At 42.2% G+C, this 22272-nt stretch overlaps 1 protein-coding gene across 1 annotated transcript in view; it reads right to left on the reverse strand.

The window, feature by feature from the left end:
* Nucleotides 1-1853: 1853 nt before the first annotated feature.
* LOC147107594 (uncharacterized) overlaps nucleotides 1854-22272 on the reverse strand; it is a 58053-nt gene continuing 37634 nt past the window's right edge. Inside the window, exons 4-9 of the mRNA XM_086006756.1 lie at nucleotides 13177-13272; nucleotides 11259-11309; nucleotides 11123-11164; nucleotides 9388-9432; nucleotides 9252-9293; nucleotides 1854-6413 (exon numbers count right to left, since the gene is read on the reverse strand). Coding sequence (XP_085862882.1) covers nucleotides 6310-6413; nucleotides 9252-9293; nucleotides 9388-9432; nucleotides 11123-11164; nucleotides 11259-11309; nucleotides 13177-13272 — 380 coding nt within the window. The 3' untranslated portion in view covers nucleotides 1854-6309. The remainder of the gene's footprint in view (nucleotides 6414-9251; nucleotides 9294-9387; nucleotides 9433-11122; nucleotides 11165-11258; nucleotides 11310-13176; nucleotides 13273-22272) is intronic.

Raw genomic sequence — 22272 nt, forward strand, 5'->3', positions numbered from 1 at the left:
TGTGTGCGTGACGGGAGGGGGTGACATGTCTGCATATACATGTTAAGGGAGGTAGGGTTCATCTCTGCTCCTCAGTGAGTATGGATTGGATCCTGGTCATCAGGTGACGATGGAGTTGAATGTTTATTACCATGCAATTCAGGGAAGACTCACAAATCAAACTTAGGCATAGAAATCTCTGCCAGAGAACAAGCACAATAAAAAGGGTGATTAATCCTTCTTCCAATTGAAGATTTTTTTGATGCAGCTACTTATTTCTTAACAGCATGGAATTGGGTGCATACACACACGCACACACACAGGTCAGGCATTGTGGTAGTGATTCCCTGCAAGCTTCACAGGAATAGTTTTACAGCTCCAGCAGCAGTGAGTCTCATACCTCGCAACCTCCAATGTGCTGCAGGGGTGGAGTTTGGATTGGCGTTTACCCAAAATCCTACGTGGCTTTCTACCAAACCTGCTGATTTGTCAGTTTGGGAGTTTATGCATTGTTGGTGGTTTTCTCAGTGATCCTCTTTAATGTTGGGGTGTTCTATTAATTAGGTAGTTTTTATTCTAAGTAAGAAAGCTACATATCTCTGCCTATAGAAGATATATAAAAACGTCCTTACTGACCCATCAACCCTACTTGAGACAACTCAACTTTCAAGAATGAAGTGTGATTTGCATTTGGGAGGTATACTTGTGAAATCTGAAAGTGTTCATAGAAACATAGAAGATAGAAACAGGCCATTCGGTCCCTCGAGCCTGCTCCGCCATTCAATGAGATCATGGCTGATCATCCAAATTCAGTACCCTGTCCCTGCCCTCTCCCCATATCCCTTGATTCCTTTAGCCTTAAGAAATATATCCAACTCCTTCTTGAATATATTTAATGAACTGGCCTCTACTGCCTTCTGTGGTAGTGAATTACACATGTTCACCACTCTCTGGGTGAAGAAATTCCTCATCTCTGTCCTAAATGGCTTATCCCTTATCCTTAGACTGGGAACCCTGGTTCTGGACTCCCCGACCATCGGGAACATTCTTCCTGCATCTAGTCTGTCCAGTCCTGTCAGAATTTTATAAGTTTCAATGAGATCCCCTCTCATTCTTCTAAACTCAATCGACCCAATCTCTCCTCATACGTCATTCCTGCCATCCCAGGTATCAGCCTCAGTGTACCAGATATAAACAAGTCCCAGTCCGTCGAGGAAGTGCAGGTACATAATTGGTGTAAGCTGTCTTGCAGGATAGTAGAGAGTCCGCTTTGTACCCTGATTAGTCACCACATATAGGAGTTCTTCCTGTATCACTATTGGAACCTAGTTCTCTCCGGGCTCTGCAACTGCTATCTTGACACTATCCTGGTACACTGAGGAGGGGCTATGTTTCCTGCAGGTGTAATTAGTGCGTATATTTTGCTATTGCTGAAAGAAAAGTTTTCCATTGCTTTCTTCCCCCACCCCCCATAATTAGTGTCCATGAAATGAAACAGTAACTCCTGCCCACTTTAGTCTTTTCCCAAGTGACCTGAAAAGTTGTTTTAAAATACCACCTAAAAATGAGCAAATGGAGTCTTAAATTATACCAGTTTCAGTGGGGCAAATTGCCTGATGACTCTTGACTCTTAAATTCAGGGACAGCAGGTGTAAAGTGGAGATCTAGGTATCCCATACAGCTGGCTAGTTGCTAGTATGGTCACCCATGGTTTCTTTTCCCTCCGCTTTGAAGCAGGTAGCAGTAGGGCTTCTAGTCAACTAGGCTATGTTGAGCACATGACTGAAAAGTGAAAAATGCAACAGAAAACATACTGAACACAAACACAAAATACTCTGACATGATAGTCACTGGAACACAAGAAAAAGAATTGCTTTGCATACTTGTCGCATCTTTTATTGGACAACTAACAATCTTCACACAAGAATAAAGTAAACAAAGCATACGGAGGTATTTTCAGAAATTAAGAAAAGCAGGCTCATTTAAATGTTAAAAAAAGAGCAGGAAACAGTACATGGCAAAATGCTCAATGCAGTAATGGGCAGCATAGTGACCAACTCCTAGAACGTCCCCTATGGGTGTCTGGAAATTTCAGTGGTATACAAGTTGAGGGCAGCGATGACCTTCACTGCCACGAAAGTGTGGAAGATTGATTATCCCTTTCCCTAGCCTCATTCACTGGGTAGTTGATTCTGCACAGGATGCACTTCCAATGCATTGTGTTCTTGGGCGGCCCTCTCCTGCAACTGGATGTTGCACTCCGATAGTGCCCATAATGGCCACTGTATAAGTTCTGTATGGCTGAAAACTACTTTGCCAATGCTATGTTTATACAGCATCTTTCTGATGATTCTAGGTTTTCTGACAGACTTTGTTTTATGTGTTCACTGCTACAGGACTGTTTTTCAGATAACTCAAGAAGAGTTATCAGTTGACTATGGTGCTGAACTCCGTGTCACTGAAGCCTGTCACATTAAGTGTCCTCCCTTTGTGCCCAGCTTCCACACTGCCAGATTTCTATGGCTGCAGGGTAGAGGCCAGTAATCAGCACCTAAAAGAGCAGCAAGGATTTCAAATCCATATATGAACCAGACAACTGCTGTAAAAATCTGTGTATGCATTCTAAAAACAAATTCTAAACTAATACTAAAAGAAGCAAAGCAAAAAAACACAAGGCATTTTGCTGTGCATTTCTGTCCAGTGATAGCTATTCCTTTCAGCAATGTAAAATGATTTAGTAACAAACTGCAAGTTAATACTGTACTTTAAAAAAAAATGTTGCAGGGAAAGCTATTTTTTGCTTGTGCTATTTCATGCCCTGGGTCAGTACTGGTGACATCTGCAAATTGTAGCACTGTCAAAGACATAGATATTGGAAGACACATTTTAAAGTGTGCACAGGCTTCAGTTGCACTGCATAACGGTTATGACAAAATGAAAAAATAAATTCTTCCATTTTGTCCAGGTTTCTTTGACAAATTTACAACAGGTTTCTACTTTGACAAATTTACACCAATGTGTAGATGTAAAATTACACTTTATCCAATTCCTTTCCTCCTCCCACAGCATTTAAATGTTAAATTCAATTGAGTTTCTGTTCCATAATATTTAATTTGAGGGAGGGAGGGGGGGGGGGGGGGCAAGAGAGCGGTACATATTGTACCAATAATGACTTGCCTTGCGTCTGATTTTCCTGCAGTTGCAATCAAAAGAGGAATACTTTTTGGCTTCTTTTATGCTACTGTGCACAAACAGAAAATGAAAGCCTTTTCCATTGTGTAAGGTTTAGTGCTTTGAACCTCTTCATAAATCAATGTTTGAAAATAAAAACAAGCAGAAAAAAGTTTTAAAAAAATTTATAAAATAAAATATTTTTGTAAGAACATAAAATGTTGGAAACACAGGTTAACATCCTTCAATACTCATTAATCTGTCTTTTTTATTTTTAGGTGCTGATGGACTGGTTTTGTATTTCCAGCATTTTCAGCTGTATAAAAAATTTCAACAGTCTTAGGGCATATGAGGGTAAATTCAGAAACATCACTCTCCTGGCAGAATACCTAGCCTCTGACCTGCTCTTGCGGCCACAGTATTTGTGGCCGGTCCAGTTAAGTTTCTGGTCAAGTGACCCCCATGGACGTTGAGGTGGGGGATTCGGCGAAGGTAATGCCGCTGAATATCAAGGGGAGGTGGTTAGACTCTCTCTTGTTGGAGACGGTCATTGTCTGGCACTTAAGTGGCAAGTAACATTCATGCCACACATCAGCCCAAGCCCGAATGTTTCCAGGTCTTGCTGCATGTGGGCATGGACTGCTTCATTATCTGAGGAGTTGCGAATGGAACTCAACACACTGCAATCAGCGAACATCCCCACTGCTGACCTATGATGCACAGAAATCACTGATGAAGCAGCTGAAGCTGGTTGGGTTGCAGCGATGTCCTGGGGCTGAGACAATTGGCCTCCAACTGTGAAGGAATAAGCCATATAACCTAGACAGAAAAATACACTATCTTTTGAAAGAATTCTGGCCTTATAGGAGATAGGAGCAGGAGTAGGCCATTCGGCCCCTCAAGCCTGTTCCGCCGTTTAATGAGATCATGGCTGATCATCCAAATTCAGTACCCTGTCCCTGCTTTCTCCCCATATCCCTTGATCCCTTTAGCCTTAAGAAATATATCTAACTCCTTCTTGAATATATTTAATAAGTTGGCCTCAACTGCCTTGTGTGGTAGAGAATGCCACAGGTTCACCACTCTCTGGGTGAAGAAATTCCTCCTCATCTCAGTCCTAAATGGCTTACCCCTTATCCTTAGACTGTGACCCCTGGTTCTGGACTCCCCCGCCATCGGGAACATCCTTCCTGCATCTAGTCTGTCTAGTCCTGTTAGAATTTTATAAGTTTCAACGAGAACCCCTCTCATTCTTCTAAATTCTAGTGAATATAAGCCTAATCGACTCAATCTCTCTTCTATTAAAACATGACAAACTGGGTTTGGAAATCTAGAAACCTATATGAAAAAGCTGTGAAAGCATTCTGGCTATTGAGATGATAGTTGTTGACACTGAAATCGATAACCTTATTGAAACAGAAGGTTAAAGGCTCCGGCAGGCTGAACCTTTCGGAATGAAACAATGGTTCACCCTGGATAAGATGTTCTAATTTACACTTTGTAAAGAAGCATATAAAAGTAAGAAACATCTGCCTTTGTAAAAATGACATCAAGTAAAACACACCTGCCGTTACACCGTTTTTTATGGTAAGCTTAGAACACCTAGAGAGGTCAGCAGAAAAATGACTCGAGATAATGACTCGAGATAATTAGCTTGCATCAGCAGAAAACCTTAAAGGAAATACCACTAGAAAAGGGTATAAATATTGAACTCTCAAATGGGATAGATGACTCGCTTTAAAGGGGCAAAGTGATTCTCGGCTTCAAAGGCGGCTCTAAGTCTCCAACTCGTTGTACCTCGGGGATCAAAGGTATTTGATTTTGGTGGATATCCTGAATAGAACTTTAAGAACTGTAAAACTGTAGAGAAGTTAAGATTTGAGAGTAAGGTTCTCTGATAAGATTGTAAGCTTTCTCTTTTTGGAACTGTTAATGTTGCGATTGACTCACCAACTGTAAATTACATGTCGGTTCTTTAATAAATCTATATATTTTTAGAATTGTCTCTCATAAGACTTTGGTATCAAACTCGCAAATTCAATCTCTGTACACTCTTTGGTGAAGAGTTGCAGGATTCTGGGGGAGTTTTCCAGACTCTCATAATATCCAGAACGTTACAGTCTAGCTAAACGTATTAAAAGTGCTATCTGGAAGACGGTAACATTTTCAGGTTGTTCCTTTCCTTTAGGGAGAGATAGTCCAGACCTTTAGACCCAATTAAGCATCTTTAGGATTCAGTTACCTCAAACTTTAGTTGAAAGTGAACGTCCGAGGAATACGCCTGATCCGGGGTAGCCCTAAAGGGGCTAGGACTAGTAATTATCCCTTCACAACAACCACAACCACCTTCCTTTATGCGAGGTATGACTCCAGCCAGTGGAGAGTTTTCCCCTTGATTCCCATTGACTTCAATTTTACTTGGGCTCCTTGATGCCACACACAGTCAAATGCTGCCTTGATGTCAAGGGCAGTCACTCTCACCTCACCTCTGGAATTCTGGAGCTCTTTTGTCCACGTTTGGACCGAGGCTGTAATGAGGTCTAGAGCCAAGTGTTCCTGGCGGAATCCTAGATTCTCTAAATTTCCTGTCCCCTAAATTCTCTTTCATCACCACCTGAAAGTGTTGTCTCATGTTAGTGTGGTTCTACGGGTGCCAAGACCTCTATGGCACCTCGTCCAAGGTCCATTCTTTAGGTGAGAGCCTAACTCAGAGGCCAACTACAATAACCTTAATGCTGTCACAGCTGAAATAAGCCAATTAAAGTTGGGACTTTCAGATCTGTATAGCTTAGTGCTACATTGGGTGGTTCATTTCTTCATTAGACGGTTCATTTCTTCATTAGACTATTGGGGGAAGCTGTAGTTTGTGTCAGGATTTTTTAAAGCTTGCTTACTTATTAACAAATTGAAGACATAAATGCATGTTCCAGTCCTTTGTCCCAATAAGCTTCGGGAAGCCATAAAATGGCTCTATTATCATCCTGGTAACAGCAGCACAGTCAGCCCTTGCCCTTTCCTTTTTCAGTACTTAAGGATGGGCAATACATTACTATTTACAGACTAGTCATTGTTCTCACCACCAAATGACGTATCAAAGAACTGTTGGTGGTAATGCAGTTACTGCCATACAGAAGATCTTCCTCCCTGGTAGTTGGTCTTTTATTCTCCATCTTGTTCACCATCAGGTACAAGGAAAGCTACTTGCTCCATATCTTTAGGACCATCAATATCTGCACTGTCTTCTCTGAACTTCTCAGGTTCATCTGTAGCCAATTAAATAACAGTGAGCAGCATTCCACACACAATGCAGTAAAGGAATAACTGACTCTAGAAAGTTTCACAAATGTAACTTATTTTTAAAAAAAGTTTTAACACATCACTGACAGATTGAGTGGGGAGGAGTATTGCAAATAGCCCTGAGCAGGATGACTTTTTCCCCCTCTTTTGAAAGTGCTGATTCATACTCGGGGACAATTCTACAAGCATTGGTTGTTTTCTGGTATTTCATAAAAGTGGCCTTTCTTCAAATGTGAGCTTAGACTTCAAATGCAGGCAGACTATTTAACTGTGGAGGCCGTCACAATTGAGCCATGTTCTGTCCTCAGCAGAGGCTCACACAAGTGCAATTGCAGCAGGAGTTACTGAATAGCAATCAGCAAGAATAGCATCCAGCAATGGGATCCTTGATCGTCTTTTTCCTTTAGCCCAAATGTATTGAGGCCAATTGTCACCGGAGCCAAGATCAACGAAAGCCCTTTTTACATCTTCAGGATATCGCAAAGTGCTTCACAGACAATTAATTACTTTTGTAGTCATGGTTATGTAGGCAAATGAGACAGCAAGGTCCCACAAACTGCAGAGCAATAAATGTCCAGTTAATCTGATTTTGGTGATGTTAATTAAGAGGTAAAAGGTGTAATGTAACCATGAGCCAAGCTGACAGCTAAAGCAGGTCCATAGATCCAGGTCAAAATTTATTAGCACACAAAAGAATATGAACCATCCCTTAGAAAACTAGGATTTGATGACATTTCAGTCTTTGGATTTGTATTCCTTGTGAACAGTGACTACAGCTCACCATAAAATTTATGACTGCATTGCCACCACCCCTCTAATCATAGCATGGGCATGTGCTGTACCCTATCAAATAATGTTTGACTAGTTGGGAGGTGTGGAGTTTCAGCAGCAGATGCTCGACTCTCCGGAACTCAATTAAGGTGGGCTGCAAATTGTGGATATGTAACCACATTCACAGACCTAGTCTCCAGGTAAAATCTTCCAGCAACTGTTGTCCAAGTCTCAGACTTTCCTCAGCAGCTATATGACAAATCTGCCCTCAATGGTAGAAGGCCATGTCAACCATAATGTTCTATGCCTCCAAGTCCAATGCCACATATCAAGTTTACGAATAACCTCATGCAAGGAGTCTTGGCGAAGAGATATGCAGTTAAAACTAACTGCCCTTTTCTGTGCTGAGTAACAGGGTAATGTGGACTGTAGCCTTCCTCTAGCAAAAGGCTTTGCTCTGCTACAAATTCACCTCGGCTAACTTTGGATCTCCCTTGTGTTCTTGAAAAAATAACCCTCTGCATTACGTCAAGGGCCTCTGAACCATGAGAATTGTTTGGGCACACATACAAGCTTAACCTTCATTGGAACTTTGCTTCATTAAAGATAGGCAAAAATGCAAGAAGCCCTTCACCCCTTTTCAGTCTGGTCCCAGAGAACTGTGTCGAAGCTAAAGTTGGCATCTCCCAAACCTCCCAGGTACCAGTAGGGTACTTAAGTTGGAGCACTCTTATTCTCAGAGTCAGAAAATTGTGCATTCAAGCTCCACTTCCAAAACAGGAGCACAATATTTAAACTGACACTTCAGTGCAGTACTGAGGGGGTGCTGCATTGTCGGAGGTGATGTCTTTTGGATGAGACATTAAACTGAGGTCCTGTCTGCCCTCTCAGGCAGGATTCCATGTCACTATTCAAAGAAGAGCAGGGGAGCTCTTCTGGCCTGGACAACATTTATCTCTCAACCACCATCACTAAAACAGAATATATGGTAATTTATTTCATTGCTGTTTGTAAGACCCTGCTGTGTCACAGATTGGTTGCCACATTTCCCTATATTGCAACAGTGGCTACACTGCTCCACCCATTGTACAAGGGCGTACAAGTTTGCAGATGATACAAAACTTGGCAACGTAGTAAATAGTGAGCAGGATAGTAGCAGACTTCAGGAGGATATACACAGACTGGTGAAATGGGAGGATATGGACAGACTGATGAAATGGGCAGACACATGGCAGATGCAATTGAATACAGGCAAGTGTGAAGTGATGTACTTTGGGAGAAACAACATGGAAAAACAGTATAATCTAAATGGTACGATTTTGCAGAGGGTGCAAGAGCAGAGGTACCCATGGGTGCAGATTTACAAATCCTTGAAGGTAGCAGGGCAAGTTGATAAGGCAGTGGGATACTTGGTTTTGCAAATAAGGGCATTGAATACAAAAATAAGGAAGTTATACTAAACCTTTACAAATCACTGGTTAGGCCTCAGCTGGAGTATTGTGTACAATTCTGGGACCCACACTTTAGGAAGGGTGTCAAGGCCTTGGAGAGGGTACAGAGAAGGTTTACCAGGATGATACCAGGGATGAGGGACTTCAGTTATGTGGAGAGATTGGAGAAGCTGGGATTGTTCTCCTTAGAGCAGAGAGGTTTAAGGGGGGACCTAATAAAGGTATTGAAAATTGAGGGGTTTTGATACAGCAAGTAGGGAGAAACAGTTTCCTCTGGTAAGTGGGTCAGTAACCAGACATCATAGATTTAAAATTGGAAGAAGAACTAGAGGGGAAATGAGGAGAAACTTTTTCCACAGAGGGTTGTTATGATCTGTAACGCACTACCTGAAAAGGGTGGTGGAATCTGATTCTATAGGAATTTTTAAAAAGGCAATGGAAAATGTATTTGAAGAGAACTAATTTGCAGGATGATGGGACACACACAGAGTCTCAGAGTACCTGGCCCAGGCTTTTTTGGAAGATAATTGAAAAAGAAAACAGGGAGCTGCAATTACTAAGTAAGCACTGTAATATACTCACTTAATGCTGGACTGTTTTGCTGCACCAACTCTTCTTCGATTTCTAAACAAATGAAATTATAAAAATGTACATCACAAAGAGAGAAAATAGGAGGTAGAATATTTATGATTGCTGAATGATAGCTGTAAGGTGTTACCTAGTGATGCTTCATGTGTCACTTTGCCTTCATTTTTAACGTTAGCTAAAAAGAAAATCAGATTTTTAACAAATCTATGGCATGTACATCAAAAAGAACCACAAGAAAGCTAGAAGGATTACAGACTGTTAATCTTGCATGTAGATTCTTAATCTGAAAATTCTATCATAAAAGCCCAGGGCTGACAGCACTTGCTTTCCGACCATCTTGGATGTTGTATGTGGCAGGGTCACCTCGATCATGGATTGTGACAATTCACTATTTTGAATGCTTGGTGATGGTGAAGCACTCCACTTCTGGCATGGAGAAAACCTGCCACAAACTACCATCCCTCAGAGTCTCTTGTTGGCTAATCATGGAATACCATTGCTGGTGGTCATGGAGCTGGAGAATGCAAGACAGACAGACTGAGGCTTTATGAAGAAAAACTGGTCCTCACCACAGAAAGCCCTTATGCTTATCAGAGAGAGACACTGACAGCAACCATGGATCAATCTGCAGTCCAGCTCTATGAGGATAGCTTGTGGATTTGTACTATAGCTAGAAAAAATGTAATGGTTAATTGTTCATTCCCAGGATGCTGTCTGATTGACTAAAACTTTGTCAATACATTTTGAAACAATGGGCCCTAGATGGTAAACGTAAGCATCTGAAAGTTTTGTAGGAATTACCTCATTTCTGGGGGTCTTGTTCACAATATCTGTTATCAGGACATAATGAATCATCTAGGACAGTATGCATGACTGGAGACCTATAAAGATCTTGAGCTTCCCTTCCCAATTTGTAGAGAGAGAGAGACAAGAACAAAAGGTTCAATGAAGGTTACATCTCTACCAGAGGAAAAGCAAGGCAACTGGGTGTTTTCCCTGTATGACTACAGCTTAGAAACATCAAGAGTGTCACGACTTAGTCAAACATAATACAAGGTTTAAGTTGCAAACCATATTTGATGTCAGATTCGAATTCTCTTACAGGATCCATTGGATGGTTATACTATTCAGATAAATAGTCTGAAGTGAACAATGAGTGAGGAGTTAGAGGTTAGGTCCACAAGTTGTATAAATATTATATTCAATGGGACCTCACTGTTTTAGGTTTATGCCATGGTTCAGTTGCTTTGTGTGAGAACATTAAAATGGTTGCGTTTTCCAATTAAATGGTCTTGTATTTAAATCAGATAGCTGGGTGCTGCTTCCTGGGTGGATGTTAATCCGAGTGTGGAATTTAGGTCATTGCAATATGAAAAGTAGGACTTGCATATGAAGGAGGTCCCTTTGGCGTAGTTCTCGGGTTTCATTTCCTTTGGATAATGATCTTATTTTTTGTATATTTTGTAGGAAATTGTGATTTTGCCATGGTTTCTTTTTTCTAACCACCTGTCCTGATCCCCTGGTTTCTTATTGCTAATTTTCATGTTTTTTGTTAGAATTATTCATTACTTTGCTCAGTGAAGTTCTCCAAAACGAGCCTTATTGTTATTAGTAGCAGGATTTCATTCAGCAAGGGAAATGTGTCCTGTGTTGGGCTGAGTGCCTCAAAAAAAAACATTAACAAGTCAGTATGGAAAGTTTAATGAGCCTATGGTAGTGTTGTCCACATGATAATGCAGTCCATAAATTACATCAATCAGCCATTGTACATTTATTGACACACACACACACACACTTTATTGGAAGATAATCAAAAAAGAAAACAGGGAGCTGCAATTACTAAGTAAGGACTGTAATATACTCACTTGATGCTGGACTGTTTTGAGAGTCTCTCTCTTCTAGGTTTTCTAAACAAATAAAATTATAAAAATACACATCACAACAAAGAGAAAATAGAAGTCGAATACTTTTGATTACTGGATTATAGCTGTAGGGTGTTACCTTCAGTGTTTGCAGATTCATGTTTTCCTTTGTCATCATTCTTCACGCCAACTAAAAATAAAAATCAGATTTGTAACAAATCTATGGCATGTCCATCAAAAAGAACCCACAAGAAACCTGGAAGAATTACAGACTGTTTGTTGGTGCAGTGCCATCGAGTTTCTAGGCCAATGTCTCCCTCCATGGCTCAGCAATGGTCCGTCCCCCTTCTTTATTCCTATTTTCCCATTAATTTCCCCTGCATAATGGAGGGGAAGGAAGGAGGGATGAATGGTGGTGGGTGGGGCAGGGTGAAGAGGGACAGGGGATTTCTGAATGTTTCAGCTAAGACACACAGATTTTCTTTTTAAATATAAAAAGGTGCACTGGGAATTATAATATCTGTATTAAACATCTTACATGTTCATGCATTTTGTCAACTTTTACCACTATAAATTCCTATGTCCACATTTATCACGGAAACTGCCTATATAAACTTGTCACACTGTAATTATACTCTACCAAACAAACACCACAACTTGTATTTACATAATGCCTTTAATGTAGTAAAATATCCCAAAGCGCTTCACAGGAGCATTATTAAACAACATTTGACACCGAGCCACATAAGGAGATATTAGGGCAGATGGCTGAAAGCTTGGTCAAAGAGGTAGGTTTAAGGAACATCTTAAAAGAGGAAAGAGAGGTGGAGAGGTTTAGGGAGGGAATTCCAGAGCGTATGGGGTTTGGCAGCTGAAGGCACAGCTGCCAATCATGGAGCAATTAAAATCGGGGATGCTCGAGGCGCCAGAATTGGAGGAGCGCGGATATCTTGGAGCGTTTTAGGGCTGGGGAAGATTAAAGAAATAGGGAGGGCAAGACCATGGAGGGATTAGAAACAAGGATGAATTTTTTTTAAAAAGGTGTTGCTTAACCAGGAGCCAATGTAGGTCAGCAGGCACAGGGGTGATGGGTGAACGGGACTTGGTGCGAGTTAGGATACTGGCAGCAGAGTTTTGGATGAGCTCAAGTAGAACGTGGTAGAGGACCAGCCAGGACTGCATTGGAATATCAAGTCTAGAAGTAACAAAGGCATGGATGAGGGTTTCAGCAGATGAGCTGAGGCAGGGGCAGAGTCAGGCAATGTTACAGAGGAGGAAATAGGTGGTCTTAGTGATGGCGCGGATACCTGTAGTGGAGACACTGCAGCATCACATGACAAATTTACAAAGGCAGTTTTCATTATAAATGTTGGCAAAGCAATTTATAATGGAAATGTAAAAATAACACAACGGATGACTAAGATGGGCACTGAATGACATCTGCATACCCAGGTCCAATCATCCCCTATCCTCTAACCCCACTTCACCTGGAGACTATACTTGGTCTCAACTCTCTGTACACTCATGACATTGCGACGGGAGATTGATGCCCCATGGTACTGCACCTGAGGTGTCAAGACCAAGTGTAGTCTCCGGGTAATGCATGGTTAGAGGGCAGAGGATAACTGGACAAGGGCATACAGATCTAATTCAGTTCCCATTTTAAAGTCCAATTTTCTGTGCATATTTTTAAACAATACTTGCATTTTATATTATTAATAGTTAAATAACAAAACTTACGACTACCTGGGAAGCATCAGTTGTATCGGTGGAAGCAAAGTTTCTGTGCAGTATAGGCTGTGGAGCTGGGAGATGCAAAACAGCACCGCTACTGGTGTAATTACAGGGTGACAATTTTAAATGGCCAGTTTCCATTATAAATGTGGACACAGGAATTTATAATGGAATAATTGACAGGAAGTGTGCACAGATGCAACATTTTTAATATACAAGATAGATATAAAACTGCATCACTGGCAAAGCATTAAAGATGATTAGCTTTGTCACCAATTGTATTAAGTCATTTGGTTAGGAAGGCAGAGAAGGTGGATACCTACACTTTGTTTGCATTTGACGCAAAACGATTACAACTACAGAGGCAATGGCAACCAATATGAAGAAAACCAGAATGGCAACATGCGTACGAGGATTTCCTAAGAAAAGAAAAATAAAGATTCAGATCCATTTTTCACAATCATCAGATTAACATATTCTTCAGAATTATTATTTTACAAGAGCCCCTAATGACTTAGTGGGTAAATACCCTGTGCGGTGTGGTGTCATACTGAGCCATATGGGTAAGGAAGGTGCCAAGTTCAATCTCTGGTCTGTCCTGTGTTAGATGATCTCAAACAGGGCACCAGTGGAATTGATCTCTGACTAGGCCATCCTCTGTAGCATGAGATTAGGCTGGATAACTCTTTTACGGCCTGCGCAGACACGATGGGCCGACTGGGCTCCTTCTGTGCTGTAAATTTCTATGATTCTATGAATCTATGTAGATCCAGGCAATATGTGGTTGAATTCTAACCTCACATAATACACCTGTGTGTGCCAAACATTATTAAGTCTAAGAGTCAATCATTCCGTGACACTCTGACCAGTAGATCCAACAACGACATGGGCCGAGATCAAGGGAAACCCCGATCATCCTGTGGTGAAAGTTTCACAATACAATAGAAAAAAAAGACTCTAGAACTATAATAGGAACAGGATTGGCCATTTAGCCCCTCGAGCCTGTTCTGCCATTCAATGAGATCATGGCTGATCTATGACCTAACTCTATATATCTGCCTTTGTCCCATATCCCTTAATACTTTTGGTTAACAGAAATCTATCAATCTCAGATTCCAAACTTCTACCACCCTTTGCGTGTAGAAGTGTTTCCTAACTTCACTCCTGAAAGGCCTGGTTCTAATTTTTAGGATACGTTCCCTAGTCCTAGATTCCCCAACCAACGGAGATAGTTTCTCTCTATCTACCCTATCAGTTCCCCTTAGTATCTTGAAAGCTTCAATCAAATCATCATTTAATCTTTAAAATTCCAGGGAATACAACCCTACTTTGTGTAATCTCTCCTCATAATTTAAACCTTGGAGTGCGGGTATCATTCTAGTAAATCTATGCTGCACTTTCTCCAAGGCCAATATATCCTTCCTAAGATGTGGTGCCCAGAAATGAACACAGTACCCCAGGTGTGGTCTAACAAGGACTTTGTATTGTTGTAGCATGAAAGGATTTGCAAATTTCATGTCTCCCCTGAAGATTTACTTTTGGCTTATTGAAGAAAACCCTGGCTGGACTGAGTTTTAAAATCCAGGGCTCCAAGGCTCAACAAGATGGCTGCAGTCAGCCTCATGGCCAAGGCCTGTAAAGTTCAGGCTTGGGCTGAAAGAAGGAATGTTCCAGAAATTAGAAGGCAGACAGGCCTTCTGCATTTATGTATGAGAAGCAAACAGTGGCATTCGGGCCTCTGATTAAAACCCATCAAGGCCGTTTGCACAGACAATCAATGGGTAATAGCTGCATTCAGACCTTCGTTAGCTGACTTCAACACTGTTTGGAAACGATCAACGGGGCATTAAAACTGGAATGGCCCCATCACAAGACCAGTTACACAAAGGAAAACACTTATGGGATGTTTAAAAACCGATTAACCGGCCATCCAGGTCGATGGGCCCAGAACGGTTTCCTTTGTATAGACTTCAACACGTCCAGGTCAGACGAAGAAACAAGCTGATCTGGCGAGTGATAAGGGCTTCCAGAAAGGGGTATAAGTAGTCCCTTGGGAAGCCATCTCTCTCTCTCGCCTGGACTCCGGTGCCCTGCCTTACCATCAAGAAGATCGACGACGAAGAGCCCGTCCAAGGGAAGCAGGATACCCGCAGTTACATTTTAAATCACTGGGGTATCTCTGCTCTGGGCGGTGAAAACCCTAAAGACATTGGCAGGCAACGGGGCACGGAGCAGGCGTTCTAACATCCGAGACTGGTGAGCATAAACTTTCTGGCCCATCGCAAGACAACTTAGATAGGTGTAAAGGGTGGGAGTTAAGGGGATTGCTAAAATTGTCATTTTAGTCATTTTCCCTCGATGTGTCTGTTTCTCCTCCCCCGCTAAGTGTAATTGTGTTACATACATAGCGATTTTTCTCTGTATAGTGTTTATTTTTCCCTATTTCTAATAAATATTGGTTTTCTTTGCACCAAACCACTGGTCTCGTTTTGTTTATATCGCTGCTCGTAATAAGTCCGGTGGTCAGAACCAGAGGGGAAGCGATTCGAACCACACGGGGCTGGAGCAGCTCAGATACGCCTGACTGGCCAGACACAAAACCCAAACCAAAACCCCCTACAAGCATGACTTCTAACCCCTTGTATTCTCGTCCGAGATATAAAGGACAGCATTCCATTAGCCTTTATGATTATTTTTTGTACCTGTCCATGACATTTTAATGATCTATGTACATGGACCCCTAAGTCTCTTTGGACCACCACTACTTCTAGCTTTTCACCATTTAGAAACTACTCTGACCTATCCTTTTTAGGTCCAAAGTGGATGACTTCACACTTGCCTATACTGAAATCCATTTGCCAGTTTTGCCCATTCACTTAATCTATTAATACCTCTTTGTAATTTTATGCTTCCACCTGCACTGCTTTGTATGCCTCCTAGCTTTGTATCATTGGCAAACTTGGATATGTGGCTCTTTAATCCCATCATCTAAGTTGATAATAAATAGTGAATAGTTGAGGTCCCAACACAGATCCCTTTGGGATGCCACTAGTCACATCCTGCCCATTAGAGTACCTGCCAATTAGAGTACCTGCCAATTAGAGTACCTTCCCATTAGAGAACCTGCCCATTAGAGTACCTGCCCATTATCCTTACTCTTGGTCTCCTGCCACTCAGCCAATTTCCTAACCAGGTCCATAATTTGCCCTCAATTCCATGAGCTTCAACTTGAGCTAACAATTTCTTATGAGGGACTTTATCAAATGCCTTCTGGAAATCCATATACTGTAAATAACATACATAGACATTCTCCTGTCCACTACTTTAGTTACCACTTTGAAAAATTCCATCAGGTTTGTCAGGCATGACCTACCCTTTACAAATCCATGGCTCTCTGATCAGCTGAAAATTTTCAAGGTGTTCAGTCACTCTAACCTTAATTGTAGACTCTAGTAATTTCCCCGACAACAGATGTTAGGCTAACTGGTCTCACTGGTTTCCCTCTCTCACCTTTTTTAAATAGCGGAGTGACATGTGTAATTTTCCAAGCTAAAGCAATGGTTCCTGAATCAAGAGAACTTTGGAAGAACATAATTAGGGCATTTGCAATGTTCTCACCTACTTCCTTTAAAACCCTGGGATGAAAACCATCTGGTCCTGGGGATTTGTTATTCTTCAGTGCCATTATTTTCTTCATTACTATTAATTTGTTTACATTAATTATGGTGAGTCCCCATCCCTAATTCAATATTGGTTTCCTTGGGATGTCCAGCATGCTAGCCTCTTCCTCTACTGTAAATACTGAGAGTAATTATTTAGCATGTCCATTTCCTTGTTTTCATTTATAATATCACCATTATCAGTTTTTAAGGGGCCCACATTGCTCTAACCACCCTGTTTCCTAATATAATTGTAAAAGTTTTGTGTTGATTTTGATATCCCTTGCAAGTTTCTTTTCATATTCCCTTTTTGTAGCTCTTACTATCTGTTTTGTCACTCTTTGCTGTTCTTTGTATCTCTCCCATTCATCAGGATCTGTGCTATTTTTTGCATTCCTGTATGCTTTTTCTTTCAGTTTTACACTGTCCCTCACCTCTTCAATCATCCATGGCTGTTTTTTTTTGGCAAGTACTGTCCTTTAGCAGTATAAACTGGTTCCGTATCACGTTAAATTATTTTTTGAACACCTCCCACTGATCTGGTGTCATTTTCCCCCAGTAACAGATTTGCCCAGTTTACTGTGGACAGTCTGTCTCATCCCGCTAAAGTCAGCCTTACCGAAATCTAGAATCTTAGCAGCTGTTTCGGGTTTCTCCATAACTTGACATGCAAGCCTGGATTTTCCAACTGAGCAAAAGCTCAGGTGGATGGGAGCAGGGTATGATTTGCGCCCATCCAAAGTCACGAACGCTGGCCCCACCATAATTGCATCTGGGAGTTCATCCACTGGGGTATTGGAATAATGCACTACTGCAAGATGCAAAAAGCCTTCAACAGCTTCAAAGGCCAGGCATTATGATTGAACTTTACCGCTACAAAAACAGAGATGTCTGGCAGGTCTGAAGGAGGAAGCACATCTCCTGATACATTTAAGGGGAGGCTTGATGCATACATGAGAGAGAAAGGAATAGAGAGGAATGGGGGCAGACTGGGAAGAGGTATTAGAGTGGGAGGAGACATGTGTGGAGTATAAACACCGGCATAGACCAGTTGGGCTGAATAGCCTGTTTCTGTGCTGTAGATTCTATGTAAAGTAGAGAAGGGAGACCCTCTTTGGCAGAGAGCGCCAAAAGGCTCCAAAGCAAGCTGTTCAGAGGAAATAGAATGTGACCAGGATAGTGAATACCACGTAAGGCCTGTAGTGCAAAAGTTTAATGGCCTATCACGCGAGGTAAAAGAAGCCAGCTGGTGGGATTACCTGAGAATCCTCCAGTGTCTATTAATTGTTCAATCAAAATATGTATACGCTGGAGTGCTGGTGCCTTACACCATTGCTATATTTCACTGCTTGTGTGATCTCAGAAGCCCACTGGCTCCAGCACATGGCAGTTAGGAAGTGATGCAAGCTGACGGGGTGGAAGGAGAAGCGAGATAATTAGAACATAAGAAATAGGAGCAGGAGTAGGCCATTCGGCCCTTCGAGCCTGCTCCGCCATTCAATGAGATCATGGCTGATCTTCTGCCTCAATTCCATTCACCGGCCTTATTGCCATATCCCTCGATGCCCTTATTAGTCAGAAATCTATCGACTTCTGTTTTGAATATACCCAATGACTGAGCCTCCACAGCCCTCTGGGGTAGAGAATTCCAAAGATTCACCACCCTCTGAAGAAATTTCTTCTCATCTCAGTCCTGAATGGCCTACCCTTTATCCTGAGGCTGTGGCCCCTAGTTCTAGACTCCCCAGCCAAGGGAAACATTCTCCCAGCATCCATCCTATCAAGCCCTGTAATAATTTTGTATGCTTCAATGAGATCCCCTCTCATCCTTCTGAATTCAAGAGAATACAGGCCTAGTTTACTCAATCTCTTCCCATAAGACAGTCCCACCATCCCAGGAATCAATCTCGTGAATCTTCACTGCACTCCCTCTATGGCAAGTATATCTAGTGGTGGAGACATCCTGCCGTTAAAAGAGAAGTCATGAGTAACCTGGGAAAAATTAAGTTAAAAGTCAGCTATCAGCAGAAGAAAGAATAGGACAGCAAGCAGAGGCAGCCATGTTCTCATAGGAACCAAGAATAGGTGGGTAACCTAATCAATTGGAATGTGATCAAGGACGCCAAATCTCTTTCAGTGTGAAGACATGTTCCTTTTCGTGTTACAACAGCCGCACTGATAATAGCCACAACAGTCAAAATAAGTGACGACAGAGATCGAAACCTGAGCAAACAGGACAGTGTGTGTGTGGCATTTCTTTAGTTGGACAATAAGATGATGGGTTTAAGCCAATGATTGATTTCGTGAAATTCAGTAGTTTTGAATTTAAAAAAAAAGGGTATAAGAAGGGGGTCCAAATGGACAGGGGGTGTAGAAGACTTCAAAGAGAATTCAAGGAATTCAGGAGATACCCAGAGGATGAGCCAGGGGCTGGAGCTAGAGGGTGCAAGTACGGATAATCGCGACTTCTACCCAGTGCATAAACTACTGCTCAGATACTGTAATGCATCAAGTCTTGCTTGTGCTGAATAAAATTTAATCACTGCCACCAATACAGGTCAACATCGAATCACTAGATATCAGGATTAATCAAACCTAACACAGCCATTTCTTCCAAAAATGCACAGTACCAAGCATGGTTGCTACTCACAATGACCTCCCCATACATTGCATTTAAGTACTTCAATTGTTTACTATGAATGCCGTGAGGCAGTGAAATGGCCTTGACACCCCTAGCCTTCACTTACATTGATTCAAAGACGTGTAATATTACCCAGCCAGGATCCAAGATCATAGTTGTGCGCTGGATGCTGTGCAACGTTGCCCTCATCATGGAGGTTCTGGAGGAGGCCCCTCGAAGGGACTCAAGGGATTTGGGTTAAGGCGGGAAAGTGGAGTTGAGGTAGATGATCAGCCATGATCTTTTTGAATGGTGGAGCAGGATCGAGGGGCCCTATGGCCTACTCCTGCTCCTATTTCTTATGTTCAGCAAGAAGAGCAGCAGCAGCCTGATGTCTCATACAGGAGTCCTTCTCTTGGCTTCTATATCTGGCCACTGCATTAACAGTCCCATCTACATCTCTCCTCACCCCCCATCCCACAAAAATGCCATCATCTACAGACCTTTCTCTGTGCACTACAACTCACCAAATTACCATTCGTACCACCTGATGAAGGCAACTTCGAAATGCAATGTTTGCCGATTTACTAGATGACTTGTGACCGGCGAACACCACGTGGAATTTTTGTTCCAATTTCCTCCAACCTCACCATTTTTATTCAGTTTGTTAAATTTTTGTTTAAACTCAATTTAGGTGGGGCAGACGAGTGCTGGAGAGGAACGGGAGTGCAACATGACAGTTCAGCATGAGTGGGGAGAACGCGTGGAATGTCATCGGGCCTACAATGCATTGGATTTTATCAGAAAAACAAAGTTGATCAACGGCAGGATGTCTCCATCACTAGAAGTAGTGCTTGATCACAAAATTCTGCTCTGATCGCCTTGCCTGTACATCAGCTCCCTTCAGATTGCCCTCCTCCTCTTTGTCCCATGGATCTCACACTCATCCTGCTGAATGCTCACTGCTCTGTGGATGGCAGCATGCAGCAGTTAGTGGTGATACATCATGGATTTCATTATATCTGTGTTTTTCTGATGTATGGGGATTGCTAATGGGGATCACTGGCCACAGCTGCAAAGGGTAGCTCTGATCTCCTAAATGTCATCCATTCAGCACCTTCAAATAATGCAGGGACCGTAGGCTACTGCATCATTGCTACTTTGTGGATAACAGGCATTAACATACAGGATCACATTTCTGTGATCAGCAACCACATTTACAGAATAGTCTCCTTTTCTATTAATGTATTCATTCAGGTTGAGATATGGAGCCCTGATGACCACATGGGTTCCATCTATAAACCACTGGACTCTTGACAACCCTGTTAGGTGGCAAGAGTTTTGTGCTGTCTCCAACTGAGCTCTCTCCTCCACTGGGAAGTGATTTCATCTCGAAAACAGAGAGCCAGTCACTTGTTTTAAACAGGTATGAACTGGCTAATTTTGCAGTTGTCTCCTGTGGCAGCTGGGAAGTAACTTGGTTTCTTCTTCTTCTTAGGCAGTCCCTCGGAACCGAGGATGACATGCTTCCACATTAAAAATGAGTTCTCAGGTGACTGATGGGTCCAATGTGGGACCTACAGTCTCGGTCACAGGTGGGGCAGACGGTGGGTGGGTTGCTTGGGTTGACGTGCGCTCCTTGCGCTGCCTGCACTTGGCTTCCGCTTGCTCCCGGCGAAGAGACTCGAGGTGTTCGGCGCCTTCCCGGATGCTTCTCCTCCATTTTGTGCGGTCTTGGGCCAGGGATTCCCAGGTGCATAGAAGCTTAATGTTGCAGTTGTATTAGTGGCTTGTATGTTGGAGGCAGAGCCTCATCTGTAGCCCTGAAATTGTCAGACCTATTTTGCATAAATATTCCATTTAAATTAGATTTGTGTGTACTTGTAGCTCCATTGCCTTGCTCACTTCAAATCACACCTTCCGAAATAGGTGCACTGTGAACCAAGTGCACTAGGTGGAGGACCCAATTTGACAACCATCAGTGAGGCTCTATGCCACTGAGGTAAACTATACCTTTTCTGATTAGATTAGATTTGAATTACTTTTGGTTATTTTATTTATAATTACTTTGGGCAGGCCAGTCCTCTGAAATTTTAGTGGTATCACAGCTTTTGGGGGATGAATGGGTAGAATCCTTGTGGGGGGTTAGCTTTGCCCATTCCCTCAGTCCTGCTGGCCCATTACAAAATAGGGCCCCCTTTAAATGATCCCTTTTTGTGTTGACAAGGAGTCCATATTCCATGTGTATGCGCAGTGCTAGAAACTACAGGTCCTATTTCATTTGTTTAAGGGTGCTTTTAAACTTTTGGTTATATTTCCCTGTACTTCTTTATTTTGGGTCACCCAGTTGGCTGGCCAAGCAAATCAGAGGGCCTCCACCATCCATATAGTTCCAGAATGTACAGGGTCACTGCAAGTGATTCATCCAGCTGCTTGCAGACATTTACAGCTCTAGTTGGCACTCACGTGATCTTTTAACACCAACATGCAGCTCTCTGGATGCCTTCAGTGACCAGATGGCATAGCATGAAAATTTTACTTTGATATGCCACAAATTTACTGTTTTGAGCTGATTCGATTATTTTACAAACAGCAAAATCGCAAGGCTCAAAGAGACCACACATCCATCTAGTCGGTCTTCCTATTGTCCTAGAAATTATTACATAGAAATTACAGCACAGAAACAGGCCATTCGGCCCAACTGGTCTATGCCAGTGTTTCCTCACACTCTACTTCATCTAAAATTCTCATCCTCGTTTTCAAATCCCTCCATGGCCTCGACCCTTCCCATCTCTAATCGCCTTCAGGGCCACCCCCACCCCCACCCCCACCAAGAGATATCAGCGCTCCTCTAATTCTGCTCTAGAACATCCCTGATTATAATCGCTCAACCTTTGGTGGCCGTGCCTTCTGTTGCCAAGGCCCTAAACCGGTCTGCCTTGCTACCCCTCTTTCCTCCTTTAAAATGCTCCTTAAAACCTACCTCTTTGACCAAGCTTTTGGTCACTGCCCTAATTTATCTTCATGTGGCTCGGTATCAAATTTTGTGTCTTCAAATACTCCTGTGCAGCGCCTTGGGACGTTTTACTACGTTAAATTCGCTATATGAATACACGTTGTTGTTGTTGTTGTAGTAAAGC

This window comes from Somniosus microcephalus, chromosome 14 (assembly GCF_052327205.1).
Source record: "Somniosus microcephalus isolate GS21.2 chromosome 14, FLI_Smic_1.0, whole genome shotgun sequence".
In the NCBI taxonomy this organism is placed as follows: domain Eukaryota; kingdom Metazoa; phylum Chordata; class Chondrichthyes; order Squaliformes; family Somniosidae; genus Somniosus; species Somniosus microcephalus.